At 37.8% G+C, this 25,504-nt stretch overlaps 1 protein-coding gene across 1 annotated transcript in view; it reads right to left on the bottom strand.

Annotated features, from left to right (window-relative positions):
- Positions 1 to 301: 301 nt before the first annotated feature.
- Positions 302 to 25,504, bottom strand: part of LOC110445658 (alkaline phosphatase-like) — a 46,645-nt gene continuing 21,442 nt past the window's right edge. The window contains exons 4-10 of the mRNA XM_021490386.1: positions 23,000 to 23,169; positions 22,703 to 22,810; positions 21,538 to 21,640; positions 20,911 to 21,051; positions 18,539 to 18,730; positions 17,991 to 18,119; positions 302 to 934 (exon numbers count right to left, since the gene is read on the bottom strand). Of these exons, the coding sequence (XP_021346061.1) occupies positions 645 to 934; positions 17,991 to 18,119; positions 18,539 to 18,730; positions 20,911 to 21,051; positions 21,538 to 21,640; positions 22,703 to 22,810; positions 23,000 to 23,169 (1,133 nt within the window). The 3' untranslated portion in view covers positions 302 to 644. The remainder of the gene's footprint in view (positions 935 to 17,990; positions 18,120 to 18,538; positions 18,731 to 20,910; positions 21,052 to 21,537; positions 21,641 to 22,702; positions 22,811 to 22,999; positions 23,170 to 25,504) is intronic.

The raw sequence follows: 25,504 nt of genomic DNA, 5'->3' as shown, positions 1-25,504 counted from the left end.
AAATTGATGGCAGAATGAAATAGTTGGTCGAGGAAATTTTAAAGGGAAGGAAAAGTCATCATGTTACCTTAAGTTGTTATGGCTAATGCAGCATCGCGAATGGGACGATGAATAGAAAGATACTTTTCATATTTCCTTTCATATGAAAAGTAAGTTTTTACTTTTTTTCTCTTCTGGACTGCTGCTAGAATACATGAAAGAACGAGAGTCGAATCAAGTAAACGCAAAACTTAAATAATCATTTATTTAATTTAGAAAGCTGATAAAAGATATTTATGCAGATGGTTATTTTAAAATCATGTAACGTGATATCAACGTGATATTTTGATTATTTCAGAAGTTTAGAAATATATAAAACGAACAAAAATTAAATGTATCGAAAAAGTACTGGATGAGTCATTTCGCTGTCTTAGACACAGAGTATTATCAATAAAATCAAGAAGTTTTTCATTCCTACGGTTAAGTTGGATACAATGCTAGTTTTCGCTTCACACCTTCAAATTGTATAGCTTTATTTTCTCGTTTCAAAAATGCTTATTGAAAAATGAATTGAGCATTGTGTAAAAGTAAAAAAGTAATAAAAATATAATTCTCCTCATACATAATTGTCAATACCATACCATGAATGATAATATCATTCCTATTTAAGACAAAACTACATACATGGCCATAGACAATGAGATAAGGAATGGTAACAAGGGCAGTTTCAGATCACTTCCGGTATTTGTGCATTCATTGATGACGACCCGGTCACAGTTGCCCTTGTAGAAGCCGACACAGGCGGCATACTGCATGAAGTGTGCGATATAGTGCTCCTCCTTGACGCCGTTCAGCAGGTGTGACATTGGCCCACGTGAGTAGATTGGCACGTCGTCCCCGCCGTGGGTTTCGTACTCAAACGGAACAGCCGCCTCCGCCAGGAACTGCATGTCTCCTGTAACAAAGGACAGCGTATGTTTGTGAATGAAGGTTGAAGCTAAGACGTTACTTACTTAGCGTGTGTCAAAATGTGACGGCGAGGAGGATATTGCCGTGGTCGTTGCCGTCATCATTATATCGAACCATTAAACACAAACCGATTCAGTCACCACACTGAAGCAACTACTTCTTACAAGGACTTCAAATATTAATTTGCAGAATCATTAATGATAACAAAAAATAAAATAAAAAATAAAATGCACTCAACTCAGGAAAGACGTGAGTGCTTTCTCCATAAAACCAATTTCAAATGTAGAGCTTTCAGTTAAACTCTACAATAGTAGATGTAATAATGCGTCCGGTCCTTGAATCAGTCTCATTAAGTGTCGCTAAGCTGTTTCTGTCATGATTGGCTGCAGACTGAATTGGAGGCTTATAAATATACTTCCATAATGACGAGTACGAATACCAAATGACAATAAATCATCAAACTAAACGGACAATCACTACAGAATATAGTCCGTAATTGTCCCCCGTCACATTCGACGTCACCTTGCTGACCAATAAGGTATAGTCTAATAGTTCAAGTCTAGACGGACCCGAAGAGTTGCTGCGCATATACTGTTGACTATAACCGACACGTCGATGCTTTCTCGTCCTGAGGTAATTTGCTCGTAAATCAATGTAGTCTTTGTCACGAGTTAACTAGAAGGTGTTGTTAATTAAATGAATTGAGGGAAGTCGAACGCGAACTGAAAAGCCAGTGTATCTTGACCCAAAAATAGAAATAGGTGTTGCTATTTTTTCTTGAGCGACCTTGGGTCGTCGCGATTAGATCATTTTTAATTCAAACGCTGAAGAAAGTATTTAAGAAAACAAATTGATTTCTGTTATTTCATTTTAAAAATTCTGGGCCCGTTTTCATGAACCGTTCTCATGCCCAAAGTCAGATTTTGTACTCAAGCCCAATTTCTTATTCCAGTGATAAATTTATGAAAAGTTACATTTTGTCAATGATCAGGAGAACCTTGGGTCAGAATACCTTTTTCAATGTTTAAACTTGACTTTTGTTTTTACCTTGTAACATGATTTTAAGCCAGCGGCAAGAAGGTAGGTTGGACTTTGTTTTCAAGCCTAATTTCTTGTTTCTTTTACAAATTAATAATAAAATCTAATTTTGTCAATGATATAGAACGAAATTGAAAAGACTTAAAGTCAAATACTGTTTTCCATGTTTACATTTGACTTTTTGATCGTTTGACATGATTTATGCGAGTAAAAAGAAAGTTGGATAGGGCACAGAATTCATTCTTGAGCGTGAGATCAGTTGCATGAATACGGGCCCAGATCTTTAGTTTTAGCTGGTCAACAAGTTACATTGTATGTCAAAACGTCAGAAGAAGAATAAACCGGATACGAAATATCGCTGTTAAACTTGTCTGTGACCTGCTATGCTAGAACCGAATATATGCAATTTTACAACTTCACTGACTCTGGCCTGTTGTTGAGCTTTCACTGCTAAGTAATTAAAACGATCGACAGTATAAATAGCACAACCTCACTGTGGCCGGTATATCAGCTATAAGATCCATCATATCATAACTAAACTTTACTGTGGCTGGTATATCAGCTATAAGATCCATCATATCATAACTAAACTTTACTGTGACCGGTATATCAGCTATAACATCCATCACATCATAACTAAACTTTACTATGGCCGGTATATCAGCTATAAGATCCATCATATCAGCTATAAGATCCACCATATCATAACTTAACTTTACTGTGGCTGGTATATCAGTATTAAGATCCATCATATCAAAACTAAACTTTACTGTGACCGGTATATCAGCTATAAGATCCACGATATTATAACTAAACTTTACTGTGGCTGGTATATCAGCTATAAGATCCATCATATCATGACTAAAATTTACTGTGGCCGGTATATCAGCTATAAGATCCATCATATCAGCTATAAGATCCACCATATCATAACTAAACTATACTGTGGCCGGTATAGCTATAAGATCCACGATATTATAACTAAACTTTACTGTGGCTGGTATATCAGCTATAAGACCAATCGTATCATAACTAAACTTTACTGTTGCCGGTATATCAGCTATAAGATCCACCATATCATGACTAAACTATACTGTGGCCGGTATATCAGATATAAGATCCATCATATCATAACTAAACTTTAATGTGGCCGGTATATCAGCTATAAGATCCATCATATCATGACTAAAATTTACTGTGGCCGGTATATCAGCTATAAGATCCAACATATCATAACTAAACTTTACTGTGACCGGTATATCAGCTATAACATCCATCACATCATAACTAAACTTTACTATGGCCGGTATATCAGCTATAAGATCCATCATATCATGACTAAAATTTACTGTGGCCGGTATATCAGCTATAAGATCCACCATATCATGACTAAACTATACTGTGGCCGGTATATCAGATATAAGATCCATCATATCATAACTAAACTATACTGTGACCGGTATATCAGCTATAACATCCATCACATCATAACTAAACTTTACTATGGCCGGTATATCAGCTATAAGATCCATCATATCAGCTATAAGATCCACCATATCATAACTAAACTTTACTATGGCCGGTATATCAGCTATAAGATCCGTCATCTCATAACTTAACTTTACTGTGGCCGGTATATCAGCTGTAAGATCCATCATATCATAACTAAACTTTACTATGGCCGGTATATCAGCTAAAAGATCCACCATATCATAACTTAACTTTACTGTTGCCGGTATATCAGTATTAAGATCCATCATATCATAACTAAGCTTTACTGTGGCCGGTATTTCAGCTATAAGATCCACCATATCATAACTTAACTTTACTGTGGCTGGTATATCAGTATTAAGATCCATCATATCAAAACTAAACTTTACTGTGACCGGTATATCAGCTATAACATACATCACATCATAACTAAACTTTACTATGGCCGGTATATCAGCTAAAAGATCCACCATATCATAACTTAACTTTACTGTGGCCGGTATATCAGTATTAAGATCCATCATATCATAACTAAGCTTTACTGTGGCTGGTATATCAGCTATAAGACCAATCGTATCATAACTAAACTTTACTGTTGCCGGTATATCAGCTACAAGATCCACCATATCATAACTAAACTTTACTATGGCCGGTATATCAGCTATAAGATCCATCATATCAGAACTAAACTTTATTGTGGCCGGTATATCAGTTATAAGATCCACCATATCATAACTTAACTTTACTGTGGCCGGTATATCAGCTATAAGATCCGTCATATCATAACTAAACTTTACTGTGGCCGGTATTTCAGCTATAAGATCCACCATATCATAACTTAACTTTACTGTGGCTGGTATATCAGTATTAAGATCCATCATATCAAAACTAAACTTTACTGTGACCGGTATATCAGCGATAAGAACCACGATATTATAACTAAACTTTACTGTGGCTGGTATATCAGCTATAAGACCAATCATATCAGTATTAAGATCCATCATATCATAACTAAGCTTTACTGTGGCTGGTATATCAGCTATAAGACCAATCATGTCATAACTAAACTTTACTGTTGCCGGTATATCAGCTATAAGATCCACCATATCATGACTAAACTATACTGTGGCCGGTATATCAGATATAAGATCCATCATATCATAACTAAACTTTACTATGGCCGGTATATCAGCTAAAAGATCCACCATATCATAACTAAACTTTACTATGGCCGGTATATCAGCTAAAAGATCCACCATATCATAACTAAACTTTACTATGGCCGGTATATCAGCTAAAAGATCCACCATATCATAACTTAACTTTACTGTTGCCGGTATATCAGTATTAAGATCCATCATATCATAACTAAGCTTTACTGTGGCTGGTATATCAGCTATAAGACCAATCATGTCATAACTAAACTTTACTGTTGCCGGTATATCAGCTATAAGATCCAACATATCATAACTAAACTTTACTGTGACCGGTATATCAGCGATAAGAACCACGATATTATAACTAAACTTTACTGTGGCTGGGATATCAGCTATAAGACCAATCATATCATAACTAAACTTTACTGTTGCCGGTATATCAGCTATAAGATCCACCATATCATAACTTAACTTTACTGTGGCTGGTATATCAGTATTAAGATCCATCATATCAAAACTAAACTTTACTGTGACCGGTATATCAGCGATAAGAACCACGATATTATAACTAAACTTTACTGTGGCTGGTATATCAGCTATAAGACCAATCATATCAGTATTAAGATCCATCATATCATAACTAAGCTTTACTGTGGCTGGTATATCAGCTATAAGACCAATCATGTCATAACTAAACTTTACTGTTGCCGGTATATCCGCTATAAGATCCACCATATCATAACTAAACTTTACTGTGGCCGTTATATCAGCTATAATATCCATCATATCATAACTAAACTTTACTGTGACCGGTATATCAGCTATAAGATCCACGATATTATAACTAAACTTTACTGTGGCTGGTATATCAGCTATAAGACCAATCATATCATAACTAAACTTTACTGTTGCCGGTATATCAGCTATAAGATCCACCATATCATAACTAAACTATACTGTGGCCGGTATAGCTATAAGATCCACGATATTATAACTAAACTTTACTGTGGCTGGTATATCAGCTATAAGACCAATCATGTCATAACTAAACTTTACTGTTGCCGGTATATCAGCTATAAGATCCACCATATCATAGCTTAACTTTACTGTGGCCGGTATATCAGTATTAAGATCCATCATATCATAACTAAACTATACTGTGGCCGGTATATCAGTTATAAGATCCATCATATCATAACTAAATTTTACTGTGGCCGGTATATCAGCTATAAGATCCACCATATCATAACTAAACTTTACTGTGGCCGGTATATCAGCTATAAGATCCAACATATCATAACTTAACTTTACTGTTGCCGGTATATCAGTATTAAGATCCATCATATCATAACTAAACTATACTGTGGCCGGTATATCAGTATTAAGATTAATCATATCATAACTAAACTTTACTGTGGCCGGTATATCAGCTATAAGATCCAACATATCATAACTTAACTTTACTATGGCCGGTATATCAGCTTTAAGATCCATCATATCATAACTAAACTGTACTGTGGCCGGTATATCAGCTATAAGATCCATCATATCATAACTAAACTTTACTGTGGCCGGTATATCAGCTATAAGATCCACCATATCATAACTAAACTTTAATGTCGCTGGTATATCAGCTATAAGATCCATCATATCATAACTAAACTTTACCCCCCCCGGTATATCAGCTATAAGATGAACAAATCATAAGTAAACTTTACTGTGGCCGGGGGGGCAGCTATAAGATCCACCATATCATAACTAAACTTTACTGTGGCCGGTATATCAGCTATAAGATGACCATATCATAAGTAAACTTTACTGTGGCCGGTATGTCAGCTATAAGATCCATCATATCATGACTAAACTTTACTGTGGCCGGTATATCAGCTATAAGATCCATCATATCATAACTAAACTATACTGTGGCCGGTATATCAGCTATAAGATCCAACATATCATAACTAAACTTTACTGTGGCCGGTATATCAGCTATAAGATCCACCATATCATAACTTAACTTTACTGTTGCCGGTATATCAGCTATAAGATCTGCCATATCATAACTAAACTTTACTATGGCCGGTATATCAGCTATAAGATCCACCATATCATAACGAAACTTTACTATGGCCGGTATATCAGCTATAAGACCCAACATATCATAACTAAACTTTACTGTGGCTGGTATATCAGCTATAAGATCCATCATATCATAACTAAACTATACTGTGGCCGGTATATCAGCTATAAGATCCAACATATCATAACTAAACTTTACTATGGCCGGTATATCCGCTATAAGATCCAACATATCACAGCTAAACTATACTGTGGCCGGTATATCAGCTTTAAGATCCAACATATCATAACTAAACTTTAATGTGGCCGGTATATCAGCTATAAGATCCATCATATCATGACTAAACTTTACTGTATATCATAACTAAACTTTACTATGGCCGGTATGTCAGCTATAAGATCCACGATATTATAACTAAACTTTACTATGCCCGGTATATCCGCTAAAAGATCCAACATATCTTAACTAAACTTTAATGTGGCCGGTATATCGGCTTTAAGATCCAACATATCATAACTAACCTTTACTATGGCCGGCATATCCGCTATAAGATCATAAGATCCATCATATCATACCCCCACTATACTGTGGCTGGTATATCAGCTATAAGACCCATCATATCATAACTGAAGTTTACTGTGGCCGGTATATTAGCTATAAGATCCATCTTATCATAACTAAACTATACTGTGGGCGGGATATCAGCTATAAGATCCACCATATCATAACTAAACTTTACTGTTGGCAGTATATCAGCTATAAGATCCACTATATCATAAGTAAACTTTACTGTGGCCGGTATATCAGTATTAAGATCCATCATATCATAACTAAACTTTACTGTGGCCGGTATATCAGCTATAAGATCCACCATATCATAACTAAACTTTACTGTTGCCGGTATATTAATATTAAGATCCATCATATCATGACTAAACTTTACTGTGGCCGGTATATCAGCTATAAGATCCACCATATCATAACTAAACTTTACTGTTGCTGGTATATTAATATTAAGATCCATCATATCATGACTAAACTTTACTGTGGCCGGTATATCAGATATAAGATCCACCATATCATAACTAAACTTTACTGTGACCGGTATATCAACTATAAGATCCATCATATCATAACTAAACTTTACTGTGACCGGTATATCAACTATAAGATCCATCATATCATAACTAAACTTTACTGTGGCCGGTACTTCAACTATGAGATCCACCATATCATTCTTTAACCCGGCCGGTATTTCAGCTATAAAACCTACCATATTATAGATTAACTTGACCACGGCCTTTATTGCAGCAGTTAGATCTTCATTATTACAATTACAACTAACTGTGACGCGTATTTTAACTAATACTTTATATCTGCATGATAATTATAAATAAATCTGATCTTGAACTGTAACCCAGCTAACACTAAAGATCTTCCTGTTTTCTTTAGCTGATTAATTGAATACCAGCGACACAGTTAAGTGTGGTTGTAATAGTGTGGACCTTTATTATTAACTGAATACCAGCGTCACATGTAAGTGTGGTTGTGATACTGTGGACCTTTATTACTAACTGAATACCAGCGTCACAGGTCAGTGTGGTTGTAATACTGTGGACCTTTATTATTAACTGAATACCAGCGGCACAGGTAAGTGTGGTTGTAATAGTGTGGACCTTTATTATTAACTGAATACCAGCGGCACAGGTAAGTGTGGTTGTAATAGTGTGGACCTTTATTATTAACTGATTACCAGCGTCACATGTAAGTGTGGTTGTGATACTGTGGACCTTTATTACTAACTGAATGCCAGCGTCACAGGTAAGTGTGGTTGTAATAATGTGGACCTTTATTATTAACTGAATACCAGCGTCACAGATAAGTGTGGTTATAATAATGTGGACCTTTATCATTAACTGAATACCAGCGTCACAGGTAAGTGTGGTTGTAATAATGTGGTCCTTTATTATTAACTGAATACCAGCGTCACATGTAAGTGTGGTTGTGATACTGTGGACCTTTATTACTAACTGAATACCAGCGTCACAGGTCAGTGTGGTTGTAATACTGTGGACCTTTATTATTAACTGCATACCAGCGGCACAGGTAAGTGCGGTTGTCATAATGTGGACCTTTATTATCAACTGAATACCAGCGTCACAGATAAGCGTGGTTGTAATACTGTGGACCTTTATCATTAACTGCATACCAGCGGCACAGGTAAGTGCGGTTGTAATAATGTGGACCTTTATTATCAACTGAATACCAGCGTCACAGATAAGTGTGGTTGTAATACTGTGGACCTTTATTATTAACTGAATACCAGCGACACAGTTAAGTGTGGTTGAAATATTGTGGACCTTTATTATTAACTGAATACCAGCGTCACAGGTAAGTGTGGTTGTAATACTGTGGACCTTTATCATTAACTGCATACCAGCGGCACAGGTAAGTGTGTTTGTAATAATGTGGACCTTTATTATCAACTGAATACCAACGTTAAAGGTAAGTCTGGTTGTAATAATGTGGACCTTTATTATTAACTAAATACCAGCGTCACAGGTAAGTATGGTTGTAATAATGTGTACCTTTATTATTAACTGAATACCAGTGTCACAGTTAAGTGTGGTTGTAATACTGTGTACCTTTATTATTAACTGAATACCAGTGTCACAGTTAAGTGTGGTTGTAATACTGTGGACCTTTATCATTAACTGCATACCAGCGGCACAGGTAAGTGTGGTTGTAATAATGTGGACCTTTATTACTAACTGAATACCAGCGTCACAGGTAAGTATGGTTGAATACTTGGGACCTTTATTATTAACTAAATACCAGCGACACAGTTAAGTTTGGTTGTAATAATGTGGACCTTTATTATTAACTAAATACCAGCTACACAGTTAAGTGTGGTTGTAATAATGTGGACCTTTATTACTAACTGAATACCAGCGTCACAGGTAAGTATGGTTGAATACTTGGGACCTTTATTATTAACTAAATACCAGCGACACAGTTAAGTTTGGTTGTAATAATGTGGACCTTTATTATTAACACTGAATACCAGCGTCACAGGTAAGTGTGGTTGTAATACTGTGGACCTTTATCATTAACTGCATACCAGCGGCACAGGTAAGTGTGTTTGTAATAATGTGGACCTTTATTATCAACTGAATACCAACGTTAAAGGTAAGTCTGGTTGTAATAATGTGGACCTTTATCATTAACTGCATACCAGCGGCACAGGTAAGTGCGGTTGTCATAATGTGGACCTTTATTATCAACTGAATACCAGCGTCACAGATAAGTGTGGTTGTAATAATGTGGACCTTTATCATTAACTGCATACCAGCGGCACAGGTAAGTGTGTTTGTAATAATGTGGACCTTTATTATCAACTGAATACCAACGTTAAAGGTAAGTCTGGTTGTAATAATGTGGACCTTTATCATTAACTGCATACCAGCGGCACAGGTAAGTGCGGTTGTCATAATGTGGACCTTTATTATCAACTGAATACCAACGTTAAAGGTAAGTCTGGTTGTAATAATGTGGACCTTTATCATTAACTGCATACCAGCGGCACAGGTAAGTGCGGTTGTCATAATGTGGACCTTTATTATCAACTGAATACCAGCGTCACAGGTAAGTGTGGTTGTAATACTGTGGACCTTTATCATTAACTGCATACCAGCGGCACAGGTAAGTGTGTTTGTAATAATGTGGACCTTTATTATCAACTGAATACCAACGTTAAAGGTAAGTCTGGTTGTAATAATGTGGACCTTTATTATTAATTGAATACCAGCGACACAGTTAAGTGTGGTTGTAATAATGTGGACCTTTATTACTAACTGAATACCAGCGTCACAGGTAAGTATGGTTGTAATACTGTGGACCTTTATTATTAACTAAATACCAGCGACACAGTTAAGTGTGGTTGTAATAATGTGGACCTTTATTATTAACTAAATACCAGCGTCACAGGTAAGTATGGTTGTAATAATGTGTACCTTTATTATTAACTGAATACCAGTGTCACAGTTAAGTGTGGTTGTAATACTGTGGACTTTTATCATTAACTGAATACCAGCGTCACATGTAAGTGTGGTTGTAATACTGTGGACCTTTATTATTAACTGAATACCAGTGTCACAGTTAAGTGTGGTTGTAATACTGTGTACCTTTATCATTAACTGAATACCAGCGGCACAGGTAAGTGTGGTTGTAATAGTGTAGACCTTTATCATTAACTGAATACCAGCGTCACAGGTAAGTGTGGTTATAATAATGTGGCCCTTTATCATTAACTGAATACCAGCGGCACAGGGAAGTGTGGTTGTAATAGTGTAGACCTTTATCATTAACTGAATACCAGCGGCCCAGGTAAGTGTGGTTGTAATAGTGTGGACATTTATCATTAACTGAATACCAGCGTCACATGTAAGTGTGATTGTAATACTGTGGACCTTTATTATTAACTGCATATCAGCGGCACAGTTAAGTGTGGTTGTAATAGTGTGGACATTTATCATTAACTGAATACCAGCGTCACACCTAAGTGTCGTTGTAATAATGTGGACCTTTATTACTAACTGAATACCAGCGTCACATGTAAGAGTGGTTGTAATAATGTGGACCTTTATCATTAACTGAATACCAGCGGCACAGGGAAGTGTGGTTGTAATAGTGTAGACCTTTATTATTAACTGAATACCAGTGTCACAGTTAAGAGTGGTTGTAATACTGTGTACCTTTATCCTTAACTGAATACCAGCGTCACAGTTAAGTGTGGCTGTAATACTGTGGACCTTTATCATTCACTGAACACCAGCGTCCCAGTTAAGTGTGGTTGTAATACTGTGTCCCTTTATCATTAACTGAATACCAGCGTCACATGTAAGAGTGGTTGTAATAATGTGGACCTTTATTACTAACTGAATACCAGCGTCATATGTAAGTGTGGTTGTTATAATGTGGACCTTTATTATTAACTGAATACCAGTGTCACAGTTAAGAGTGGTTGTAATACTGTGTACCTTTATCATTGACTGAATACCAGCGGCACAGGTAAGTGTGGTTGTAATACTGTGTACCTTTATTATTAACTGAATACCAGTGTCACAGTTAAGAGTGGTTGTAATACTGTGTACCTTTATTATTAACTGAATACCAGTGTCACAGTTAAGTGTGGTTGTAATACTGTGTCCCTTTATCATTAACTGAATACCAGCGGCACAGGGAAGTGTGGTTGTAATAGTGTAGACCTTTATCATTAACTGAATCCCAGCGTCACAGGTAAGTGTGGTTGTAATAATGTGGACCTTTATTACTAACTGAATACCAGCGTCACATGTAAGTGTGGTTGTAATAATGTGGACCTTTATTATTAACTGAATACCAGCGTCACAGTTAAGTGTGGTTATAATACTGTGGACCTTTATTATATATTGATTGTCACGTTACTGGTACAGTACACTGTAGGTCTAGCTAGAATATGGGTGTCAGGTAAAGACAGTGTAGAGGTGTAGTGTGTTGCAGTGGAGAACAAAGGACTGTCAACGACGTCCTCGAACATAGCTTGTTAGGGTGTCGATACATGGGGCATGGGGCGTCTTAAGACTACCTCTGACCACGACACGGGGAACTGTGGGAATCAAGCTACTCTAGTGTAGGCGTTATTTGTCAGAACCACGCAAGTAGTGCATTATTAACGGTATTATTAACTTACAACTGACGTTGAATGAAAATCACTTCTGTTTATGACATTTTACCAGCAGAAGGTTCATAACGGGTCGGTCGTGTCACGTTATATCTTACGAATTTCAAATAACGTGATGTTCGGATCAAATAACTATAAAAAATAAATCTCCATTTTTATTTTACATTGTTTAAGACAATATATGTTTGCCTGTTAACCGATTTCTGATCGACCATGTCAGTAACTGCGCAGTGTTCTTCACAACTAATTTATATATACATTTTAGATTGAAAGAAATGCGAAAGTTTTGTAGACATGTTAACACACATAATTCAATATGTTGACTCACTAGATTTATTGTTTCCTCAAGTGAAAAAACTGAGAGATTTAAACATAGGTTCCGGAATGAATNTCCCCCGCCCCCGCCCCCCATGAAAGTTTTGTTTTCTAGAACGTCTCAGGAGCCATTTACCACGTCTTGATGTCTGTTTTCTCGTTTTAATCCGCAAGAAAAAACTCCTATGTTTTGTATATCTTATCTATATACCTATTTACGTGGATCCAGTGTAATTCTTTGTACACCCTCCATACATACATTGTCTGGTTTTTACCTAATTTTGATAAATGCATTTGATACTTCTGCATTAATGAACATGCAATTGGGTTTGTCTTTCTCATAATCTGATCCGAGTTAATTGGGAAGCGAGGTTACCCCCACTGTCACCTTTACTCAGTCTCCCACACAGTTTCGTCTCCTGTTTGTGCTTTGTAACTGGTTCCTTATATTTGCTCCTGTTATTTGTTGGTCATTTCGAGAAGCGAGGTTGCCCCATTTACTATTAACAATGTATCATATCTGAGGAATTACATATGTATACTATATATTCAAAACTTAAACTCCATTTTATAGTATCAGCAAGAAAAGAAAAAACGTCATGAAAACCTATACTTGTCAAAATTATGTGCAAGCCCGGGCTTATTGGCTTACATGGTAGCTACGCGCCTGGAATTATGTTAGGACACAAAATCGTCCATAAGAAAACAGTCGTTTAGCCAGAATCGATTGCGTTATTGCGAACGTTTAACTGTCAAGGGGCCAAGGACTCGCATACATCAGCGGGACATCTTTATACCCATAACGTTTGTAAGTGGACGAGATTGATGAGAGTGAATTGGTACGTTGAAAATAATAAAGTTTGAATGTCGTTTTACTCGTATCAATGCGCCAAACAATAAACATAAATTTATAACCTGATTAGAAGTTAACGATATAGACGGTAGCTCCCACACTTTTGGATTAGCCCGCTAGTGCACTTACGCCAGCTTACATGACTCCGCAGACAAGCGTTAGCTAGAAATTCATTTTAAAGGTCGTAAACCATTCTTAGAATACAATTGATGTAAATTGAATTTGTGTTATTTGTGTATTTATGTAATGTCCTGTAATATTTGGAAAAATACGTATACTGATATTTTCGTCATCTAATTTTGACGAGGTTAACAATTGCATGTAATTGACATTTGATATTCCATTAAAATGTTTTGTTGTAAACAATGTCTAGACTTTGTGTAACTGGAGCCTACACAACCCCTGTGCTATCAGTAGGGAAGAAGCCTCATGCACAGCAAACACTCATCAGTAGCGACGCGTCCATGATTCTATATATCAACCATCTTAAACCCCTTCCAGCCACAGTGATACATTAGCCGAAATGGAAAGTTTCAATGATCTGAAGTCGTGTTCAGAAAGCTTCTGTATGGGGGTATCGTGCAGTAGATTTTATCCGGTGTAATAAAATTTAGAGTGCGACAATACATGTCCGAATCAGAGAACATCACGGGTTGTACGGAAGCCCTGTAAACATCGGTCATATAGTCCTGATACAAAGGCAGCAGATGATTCCCGATACTAGTGGTGTAGAGATATAGTGTACAGCGTGATACATGTAAAACACTGTCTGATTGCTATCTAAACGTCACACAAAATGTATGGTCGAAAAACAATCGTTTCGTGTTTTAAATTTGATAGCATATTTTTGACAAAAATCATTAAACTTTGTTTAATAACCTAGTTATCAGAAATAATCAAATGTACCTACTATTTATAAAACATTGAATCCTATTTGAATCTATTTTCTACTCTTTAAGGAGAAGTTTCAAGCGTTCCTAATGTAGGACATGTCACATGCTTTTAGCTATACCACATATGTAAAGCAAAAAAGTGGCAAAAAATATAAAATTTATTACAAAATCATTATTTCCTTTTTTTATGACGTGTCGTCTGTTTAATGCTCTTTATAAAGTAGCAAATCATGCTTGTACACGTATGCTCGACCATACACTGACGTTTTCAAGACTTGTTTTATAATCATATGTTTTTATAAATTTCGTTTTTTATGATGAATATGGACCGTCCGTATCAATAAAAAAAAATGGATAGAAAGAAAAACTAAATCTTCTTGAAAATGTTAGTCTGATAAAATAGTGTTGTTATAGTATGTCTATACACTTAGACAAATCTCAAAGGTTTATACGAATCAAAAACTACTTGAAGTACAAAATTAAATATTTTTCATATAAATAGTCGGGATTTACTTGTTAATAATCAGTCTTAAAAGAGTTCACAGAATATGGGACATTGTTTCTAGAGCCTAGTACATTGTTTGTCCAGCTAGTGTCTTTCCAATACCCTCCCTATCCTCCGGCGCTTCGCGCCTCGGACGCTTGACCCATTGTAAGCATATTATCCGAAAAATGATTTGCTACGCCACTGATTACTTACTTGTGTCAGTCTTGGAGTCTTTGGACTCACTACGCTACTGATTACTTACTTGTGTCTGCCTTGGAGTCGTTGGACTCACTAAGCCACTGATTACTTACTTGTGTCAGCCTTGGAGTCGTTGGACTCACTACGCTACTGATTACTTACTTGTGTCAGCCTTGGAGTCGTTGGACTCACTACGCCACTGATTACTTACTTGTGTCTGCCTTGGAGTCGTTGGACTCACTACGCCACTGATTACTTACTTGTGTCTGCCTTGGAGTCGTTGGACTCACTACGCCACTGATTACTTACTTGTGTCTGCCTTGGAGTCGTTGGACTCACTACGCCACTGATTACTTACTTGTGTCTGCCTTGGAGTCGTTGGACTCACTACGCCACTGATTACTTACTTGTGTCTGCCTTGGAGTCGTTGGACTCACTACGCCACTGATTACTTACTTGTGTCTGCCTTGGAGTCGTTGGACTCACTACGCCACTGATTACTTACTTGTGTCTGCCTTGGAGTCGTTGGACTCACTACGCCACTGATTACTTACTTGTGTCTGCCTTGGAGTCGTTGGACTCACTACGCCACTGATTACTTACTTGTGTCTGCCTTGGAGTCGTTGGACTCACTACGCCACTGATTACTTACTTGTGTCTGCCTTGGAGTCGTTGGACTCACTACGCCACTGATTACTTACTTGTGTCTGCCTTGGAGTCGTTGGACTCACTACGCCACTGATTACTTACTTGTGTCTGCCTTGGAGTCGTTGGACTCACTACGCCACTGATTACTTACTTGTGTCTGCCTTGGAGTCGTTGGACTCACTACGCCACTGATTACTTACTTGTGTCTGCCTTGGAGTCGTTGGACTCACTACGCCACTGATTACTTACTTGTGTCTGCCTTGGAGTCGTTGGACTCACTACGCCACTGATTACTTACTTGTGTCTGCCTTGGAGTCGTTGGACTCACTACGCCACTGATTACTTACTTGTGTCTGCCTTGGAGTCGTTGGACTCACTACGCCACTGATTACTTACTTGTGTCTGCCTTGGAGTCGTTGGACTCACTACGCCACTGATTACTTACTTGTGTCTGCCTTGGAGTCGTTGGACTCACTACGCCACTGATTACTTACTTGTGTCTGCCTTGGAGTCGTTGGACTCACTACGCCACTGATTACTTACTTGTGTCTGCCTTGGAGTCGTTGGACTCACTACGCCACTGATTACTTACTTGTGTCTGCCTTGGAGTCGTTGGACTCACTACGCCACTGATTACTTACTTGTGTCTGCCTTGGAGTCGTTGGACTCACTACGCCACTGATTACTTACTTGTGTCTGCCTTGGAGTCGTTGGACTCACTACGCCACTGATTACTTACTTGTGTCTGCCTTGGAGTCGTTGGACTCACTACGCCACTGATTACTTACTTGTGTCTGCCTTGGAGTCGTTGGACTCACTACGCCACTGATTACTTACTTGTGTCTGCCTTGGAGTCGTTGGACTCACTACGCCACTGATTACTTACTTGTGTCTGCCTTGGAGTCGTTGGACTCACTACGCCACTGATTACTTACTTGTGTCTGCCTTGGAGTCGTTGGACTCACTACGCCACTGATTACTTACTTGTGTCTGCCTTGGAGTCGTTGGACTCACTACGCCACTGATTACTTACTTGTGTCTGCCTTGGAGTCGTTGGACTCACTACGCCACTGATTACTTACTTGTGTCTGCCTTGGAGTCGTTGGACTCACTACGCCACTGATTACTTACTTGTGTCTGCCTTGGAGTCGTTGGACTCACTACGCCACTGATTACTTACTTGTGTCTGCCTTGGAGTCGTTGGACTCACTACGCCACTGATTACTTACTTGTGTCTGCCTTGGAGTCGTTGGACTCACTACGCCACTGATTACTTACTTGTGTCTGCCTTGGAGTCGTTGGACTCACTACGCCACTGATTACTTACTTGTGTCTGCCTTGGAGTCGTTGGACTCACTACGCCACTGATTACTTACTTGTGTCTGCCTTGGAGTCGTTGGACTCACTACGCCACTGATTACTTACTTGTGTCTGCCTTGGAGTCGTTGGACTCACTACGCCACTGATTACTTACTTGTGTCTGCCTTGGAGTCGTTGGACTCACTACGCCACTGATTACTTACTTGTGTCTGCCTTGGAGTCGTTGGACTCACTACGCCACTGATTACTTACTTGTGTCTGCCTTGGAGTCGTTGGACTCACTACGCCACTGATTACTTACTTGTGTCTGCCTTGGAGTCGTTGGACTCACTACGCCACTGATTACTTACTTGTGTCTGCCTTGGAGTCGTTGAGCTCACTACGCCACTGATTACTTACTTGCGTCTGCCTTGGAGTCGTTGAACTCACCACGCCACTGATTACTTACTTGTGTCTGCCTTGGAGTCGTAGGACTCACTACGCCACTGATAACTTACTTGGGTCTGCCTTGGAGTCGTTGGACTCACTACGCCACTGATTACTTACTTGTGTCTGTCTTGGAGCCGTTGAACTCACTAAGCCACTGATTACTTTCTTGCGTCTGCCTTGGAGTCGTTGGCCTCACTAAGCCACTGATTACTTACTTGTTTCTGCCTTGGAGCCGTTGAACTCACTAAGCCACTGATTACTTACTCGTGTCTGCATTGGAGTCGTTGGACTCACTAAGCCACTGATTACTTACTTGTGTCTGCCTTGGAGTCGTTGGACTCACTAAGCCACTGGTTACTTACTTGTGTCTGCCTTGGAGTCGTCGGACTCACTACGCCACTGATTACTTACTTGTGTCTGCCTTGGAGTCGTTGAACTCACTACGGTTTCCCCACCTGTATCCCGGCCCGTTACTGTAAGCTAGGGTAGCATATGGTATTCCATCCAGGGGAACCTCGTCCGCAATGGGGTCCGAATAACCTGAAACGTAGTATATACGGATACGTGCAAATCCTTTCAATAATTAAATATTGTTACCTACATATATTACTGCCTACTGACACGCTTAGTGCTTATAGATATTTACCAGAAAGAAAAATCATCATGTCAAATGACTTTAGTGCTCATTGATGAAAGAGTCTATTTCAGAAAACCATCAATTATTTTGAAAATAAAAAAAACATTTTGCCAGGAAGATCAATTTGATAATTGGTCATAACGATAAACACAACTATGACAGAATCATTAGTAAACTGTTTTTAAACATGGCCAGAACACAGCCAAACACTTTGAGGCTCTCATTGATATCGGGGCTGAAGAAAACTATACATAGAATTGGTCATAGGTTATTTCGTTGTTATATTAGCATTTGCTATCGCGTGATATATGGCTTTTCTTACCCAATATATCGTTGCCTCGTTTCGGATATCCGCCCATGGTGAACACATGTGAGTGGTCGGCCGTCGTGATGATGAGCGTATCGGACTCGTCAGTTAGGCGGGCTGCCTCCCGGACGGCCGACTCTAATGATATAGTCTCGTCAAGCGCGATGTTGGCGAGACCGTCATGGTGGGCGTGGTCGATCCGAGCACCTGTATTGTACAAGTTTTGCTGATCGATATTTATGTTTCAATTCTTAAACATTAAGCTTACGATATCTGAATAAAAATACAGTTAAGGCAAGACAATATTTAAATCAGGATCTATTTGATAATTTTGCAGATTCACAAGGTCGACCAGACATTCAAAGCGATTTATTTACCGTTTTTCACACAAAATATATAGGGACTGATAGAGTATAGACGCAGTCTATTGAATGCATAAATATTCGATATAAATGGCTAACGAACCTACTGAAACGTTTTTGTGTTGCTATTTTTTTTTAAAAATAAATGCAAAATAAAAGCAATTCAACGCGCAATGACTCAGGTTTGTATGAAATATTCATGCATCGGTATGTCAGTGAAACAGTGCTTTTTGAATATTGTTACAGTTGCTAAAAATTACCATAGGAGAAAAGTTTTTTGTTTTGTCCCACATGAAAGCAAAAAAGCATATATATTTCTACTACTACAGGCATAGAAACATATACTGCACTCATGTGATATTTAAGGTGAAGTACTACTATTTCTTGTGTGAGAATTAAGCCGTTATCACAACGTACTTATAATTACTCCTGTTTGCATGACGTCTCTATGATATTTTAGAATGCGACCTGGTATCACTTGTTATTGAAGTTACACGACATCTTATTGAGAATGCATGACGTCTCTATGATATTTTAGAATGCGACCTGGTATCACTTGTTATTGAAGTTACACGACATCTTATTGAGAATGCATGACGTCTCTATGATATTTTAGAATGCGACCTGGTATCACTTGTTATTGAAGTTACACGACATCTTATTGAGAATGCATGACGTCTCTATGATATTTTAGAATGCGACCTGGTATCACTTGTTATTGAAGTTACACGACATCTTATTGAGAATGCATGACGTCTCTATGATATTTTAGAATGCGACCTGGTATCACTTGTTATTGAAGTTACACGACATCTTATTGAGAATGCATGACGTCTCTATGATATTTTAGAATGCGACCTGGTATCACTTGTTATTGAAGTTACACGACATCTTATTGAGAATGCATGACGTCTCAGTGAGTTAACATGGTATCTCGTCGAGTTTACATAACGTCTTGGTGATATTTTATAATTTGGCTGGATATGATTTGTTATTAACGCGACGACTCGCTCAGTGATGCTTTAGAAAAAGGACGAGTTTCATTCGTTAGTGAGCGTACATGATGTCTCAGTGACATTTCATCATAAGGTTGGGGTTTCTTTGTCCATGAGATTACATAACCTCTCCGTCATACTTTGAGAGTTATATGTATTATAGTTATAAAATTTATCTTACAATCATTCTGTGCTCGCTGTTCACCAATAATGTTCAATTTCTCATCCGTCAATTAAGATTTAAAATTACCATTTATAAACAATTACATGTATTGTATGTCTTTATATTTCCAAAACTTATATTTAGCTTTAGATTTAAAAGGGAATGTCTTTTTCATAGTTTTGTTTCTACGTTTGGGCATTACTCTTTCTACAAGATATATCATATGCTGTGAATTATGGAAGTCATAAAATATAACGACAGTTGTAGACCTATAGTATATTGCAGAGGAAGGACGTCCTACACGTACAAAAGGTGACATACACCGACAAACTCATCGATCACCTGACGATTTTACATATGTGTATATATATATATACCTACAACACGTTTTTGATGGTGCCCAGACGTGACCTGAATACCGGTAATGTAATGCCGGTATACAACTACACTCGCTTTATATCACGTTAAAGGTAACTGAAAACTCCGAACATCATATTGAAAACCATGTTTACATTGTTGAAAAGGATTTGACCTCAAGTTCCCCGACACATTTTACATTTGACGGGTGTGAGGCATGAACACGCACACAGTGAGCATTCTACGTAGTCTAAACGTCTGTGTATAATACTCCTGTAATGTCTGTTGTAACACCGCAGTCTTTCAAATTACGTCAGGAGACTAACAATTCACACACATTTCCCCAAGACAACCGACCTAAACGGAAATTAAATAGGTAGCTAGTTTTACATGATATGATTTCCAGACTGTACGAGATGATCATGTCACCATGTAACAGTCGGTTATAATGATAACTCATTATTAAATATTTGTTCTCCGATTTTACTTATAAAACAACGTTCTCTGTACCTTCAACTAGTAAGAAGAATCCGCGGTTATGGCGACTGAGTATCCTAATGGCCTTGGATACCATTTCTGTTAGAGAAGGTTCTCCATTTGGACCCGAATCTCTCTGGTAGTTGTACTGCATGTGGCCTGGCTCAAACAATCCTGCAATAAAAAATAAATTACGTTTTGTCATTTTCGGTCCTAAAAAGAAAATGGTTGAATTGAGCTGGTGCAGTTAGTTCAATAGCAGATTACTTGCAAGGACAGTTCTAAACTAATCTTTACCAATCGATTATATTGTACCAGTCGGTCTTACCGCGAAAACTATGCATGCATATATATATTTAAATGTTATCTGGAAGTGTATACATAGCGTCATTTATATCATCCATCTCCCTGTCTCAAATACAATGCCGACAACATAAACAATAAACTCAATTCGTCAGGAGCTGAGTATAAAAATACCAAATGTTATTACTAACAAACATGACTTCAGATAGATAAATGAAAAACGTGACCACAGATATCTTGTATGAATTATTTCATCATGGTATTTCATCCTTGAATGAACTATATATCTTGGCTGTTAGCCCGTGTATAGAATCTGACGTGCGTAATGACCAGGACTTGACCGGATTCGTTACTGACCCAATAGATAGTCTGTAGTAGCGGGGTCTATGGCGTCAAACTGCTGCTTGTTCCATGCATAAGAATGGCGCCGTCCTTCGGCGGATTGGATTCTCTTCCAGTCCTGGCCGAGGTTGATAACAACAAATTAAACATACATATGTTATGCGAGGTAAGCATTGTTTTCTATATGCAAAAAATAAGTATTTTAACAAAGTTTGATGAGAAGGTCAATGCTATTAGTTCGTTTTGATGGTAATGCGGTTGAGGTTAAGATTCCATGTGATATGATATCAAAGTTTTACTTTTTACACAGACAAGACCGACTGGTCCCTTTGTCTAGCTATGACTTGACAAAGAGACCAGTCGGTATTGAAACGTTGCGACAACTTTGATATCATATTGCATGTTTCCAAACTGATGAATCTTATTGAAGATTAAGATTCCGTGTCTTTTCTATTCACGGTCTGTGACTCACAATGCCTTAAACAACATTCTTTCATTAAAATACGGATGGGTTTACATAACGTCTATACTAACACACTACTCACAATAACATGGATTTCGTTCGTACATAGGTACACTGGTAAAGTGGACATTACTAACCCCCTATATCACGCTACGTATAATAGAATTCGAATGATATCAACTGTAAATGACCTGTCCTTAATGTGTTGATTACAGAAATGATAAAACGACATGTACCCGAAAATTTAATGATATAATGTTCATAGCTACACGAACACGTATTTGGTTTGCTTATATTTTGTACATTTAAAAACACCATGCACACTATTCAGAAATTGTCCTGTTGGTTGTATTTTTCATTTTGCCAATGATGGTTTTACATATACAGCGTGGTCGGGTAATATACTTAGGGTGGTCGGGTGGCGCAGTGGATAGCACACTTGCCTTTTTACAAAGGCGACCGGGGTTCGATTCCCCAATCGGACGTGAAAAGGTATGGGTCACCTGCCCGATCACATGGGTTTTCTCCGGGTACTCCGGTTTCCTCCCACATTAAGACCCCACGCGCGCTAACATCGGGGCCAACAAGAGTGATTTATATAAGTTGAAATAACTTGTTTCATATATAATTGTTGTAAAATAAATATAGTTTACATATACCGTGTATGATACAACACTGTGAACTAATTACTGGATTTCCGTGTTATTTCATACTTACCTCTATCAGATTGCGTTGATCTTGTCGTTGATTGGGGTCAACAGAATTTGTTTCCGGGTCATTTGTATCGTTAGGGAGAAAGAATCTTCTACCCCCGCCCATTGCCACCTGCAGCGATCATATAAGGTAGTTCTTCTGAATTGTAAGTGAATGTTAGATAATCAAAAATATAGTTAGCTGGATGTCAGATTTCTGAGTAAACGATGGTAAAAAAATGTTTACTTTTAGGGAATATAAGACATATCGGTATGAAGAAAGACGTATATTTCGGCTCCCTAAGCATAATGAAATACTTACTCGGATGTTTGGGTTTTCGTGGACAAATTGATAAGCAATATCTTTGCAGTCTCCCTCTATACCCTTCATTTTGACGTCCCCCTCCCAACCGCGGTTAGCAGTGTGGGCGTAGGAGGCGGCTGGGGTAGCATGTGTGAGTCGTGCAGTAGATATCACACCAGTAGCTCTGTCTGTTAGGTAAAATAAAATATAGAAATGGACCAAACAGACTTAATCAGAACAAGGAACCGAAGAGTCATCGAAACAGAAGATACAACATCATGAACCCGCATAAAAAACGGCGGGAAACCTGGTGTGTCGGAGAAGTATATGTAAGTGATATATATAACAGCAAAACTATATAACATTAGTGATTTCGTAAACACTACAATACTAAAACCAGTAGCTCTCTGTGTTAACACTACAATACTAAAACCAGTAGCTCTGTGTGTTAACACTACAATACTAAAACCAGTAGCTCTGTGTGTTAACACTACAATACCAAAACCAGTAGCTCTATGTGTTAACACTACAATACCAAAACCAGTAGCTCTCTGTGTTAACACTACAATACTAAAACCAGTAGCTCTCTGCGTTAACACTATAATACTAAAACCAGTAACTCTCTGTGTTAACGCTACAATAGTAAAACCAGTAGCTCTCTGTGGTAACACTATAATACTAAAACCAGTAACTCTCTGTGTTAACGTTACAATACTAAAACCAGTAGCTCTCTGTGTTAACACTACGACACTAGAACCAGTAGCTCTATGTGTTAACACTACAATACTAAAACCAGTAGCTATCTGTGTTAACACTACAATACTAAAACTAGTAGCTCTCTGTGTTAACACTACAATACTAAAACCAGTAGCTTTCTATGTTAACACTACAATACTAAAACGTGTAGCTCTCTGTGTTAACACTACGACACTAAAACCAGTAGCTCTATGTGTTAACACCACAATACTAAAACCAGTAGCTCTCTGTGTTAACACTAAAATACTAAAACCAGTAGCTCTCTGTGTTAACACTACAATACTAAAACCAGTAGCTCTATGTGTTAACACCACAATTCTAAAACCAGTAGCTCTCTGTGTTAACGCTACAATACTAAAACCAGGAGCTGTCTGTGTTAACACTACGACACTAAAACCAGTAGCTCTATGTGTTAACACTACAATACTAAAACCAGTAGCTCTCTGTGTTAGCACTACAATACTAAAACCAGTAGCTTTCTATGTTAACACTACAATACTAAAACCAGTAGCTCTCTGTGTTAACACTACAATACTAAAACCAGTAGCTTTCTATGTTAACACTACAATACTAAAACGTGTAGCTCTCTGTGTTAACACTACGACACTAAAACCAGTAGCTCTGTGTGTTAACACTACAATACTAAAACCAGTAGCTCTCTGGGTTAACACTTCAATACTAAAACCAGTAGCTCTCTGTGTTAACACTACAATATTAAAACCAGTAGCTCTCTGTGTTAACACTACAATACTTAAACCAGTAGCTCTCTGTGTTAACACTACAATACTAAAACCAGCAGCTCTCTGTGTTAACACTTCGATACTAAAACCAGTAGCTCTCTGTGTTAACACTACGATACTAAAACCAGTAGCTCTGTGTTAACACTACAATACTAAAACCAGTAGCTCTCTGTGATAACACTACAATACTAAAACCAGTAGCTCTGTGTTAACACTTCAATACTAAAACCAGCAGCTCTCTGTGTTAACACTACGATACTAAAACCAGTAGCTCTCTGTGTTAACACTTCAATACTAAAATCAGTAGCTCTGTGTTAACACTACAATACTAAAACCAGTAGCTCTATGTGTTAACACTTCAATACTAAATTCATCAGCTCTCTGTGTTAACACTAAAATACTAAAACCAGCAGCTCTCTGTGTTAACTCTTCAATACTAAAACCAGTAGCTCTCTGTGTTTACACTTCAATACTAAAACCAGTAGCTCTCTGTGTTAACACTACAATACTAAAACCAGTAGCTCTGTGTTAACAATACAATACTAAAACCAGTAGCTCTCTGTGTTAACACTACAATACTTAAACCAGTAGCTCTATGTGTTAACACTCCAATACTAAATTCATCAGCTCTCTGTGTTAACACTACAATGCTAAAACCAGTAGCTCTCTGTGTTAACACTTCAATACTAAAACCAGTAGCTCTCTGTGTTAACACTACAATACTAGAACCAGTAGCTCTCTGTGTTAACACTACAATAGTAAAACCAGTAGCTCTCTGTGTTAACACTACAATGCTAAAACCAGTAGCACTCTGTGTTAACACTTCAATACTAAAACCAGCAGCTCTCTGTGTTAACACTACGATACTAAAACCAGTAGACTACAATATTAAAACCAGTAGCTCTCTGTGTTAACACTACAATAGTAAAACCAGTAGCTCTCTGTGTTAACACTACGACACTAAAACCAGTAGCTCTATGTGTTAACACTTCAATACTAAATTCATCAGCTCTCTGTGTTAACACTA

The sequence above is a fragment of the Mizuhopecten yessoensis genome, unplaced genomic scaffold (genome assembly GCF_002113885.1).
Source record: "Mizuhopecten yessoensis strain PY_sf001 unplaced genomic scaffold, ASM211388v2 scaffold2329, whole genome shotgun sequence".
NCBI lineage: Eukaryota > Metazoa > Mollusca > Bivalvia > Pectinida > Pectinidae > Mizuhopecten > Mizuhopecten yessoensis.
Note: the sequence above shows the minus strand (reverse complement) of the source record. Positions and strands in the feature narration are given on the sequence as shown.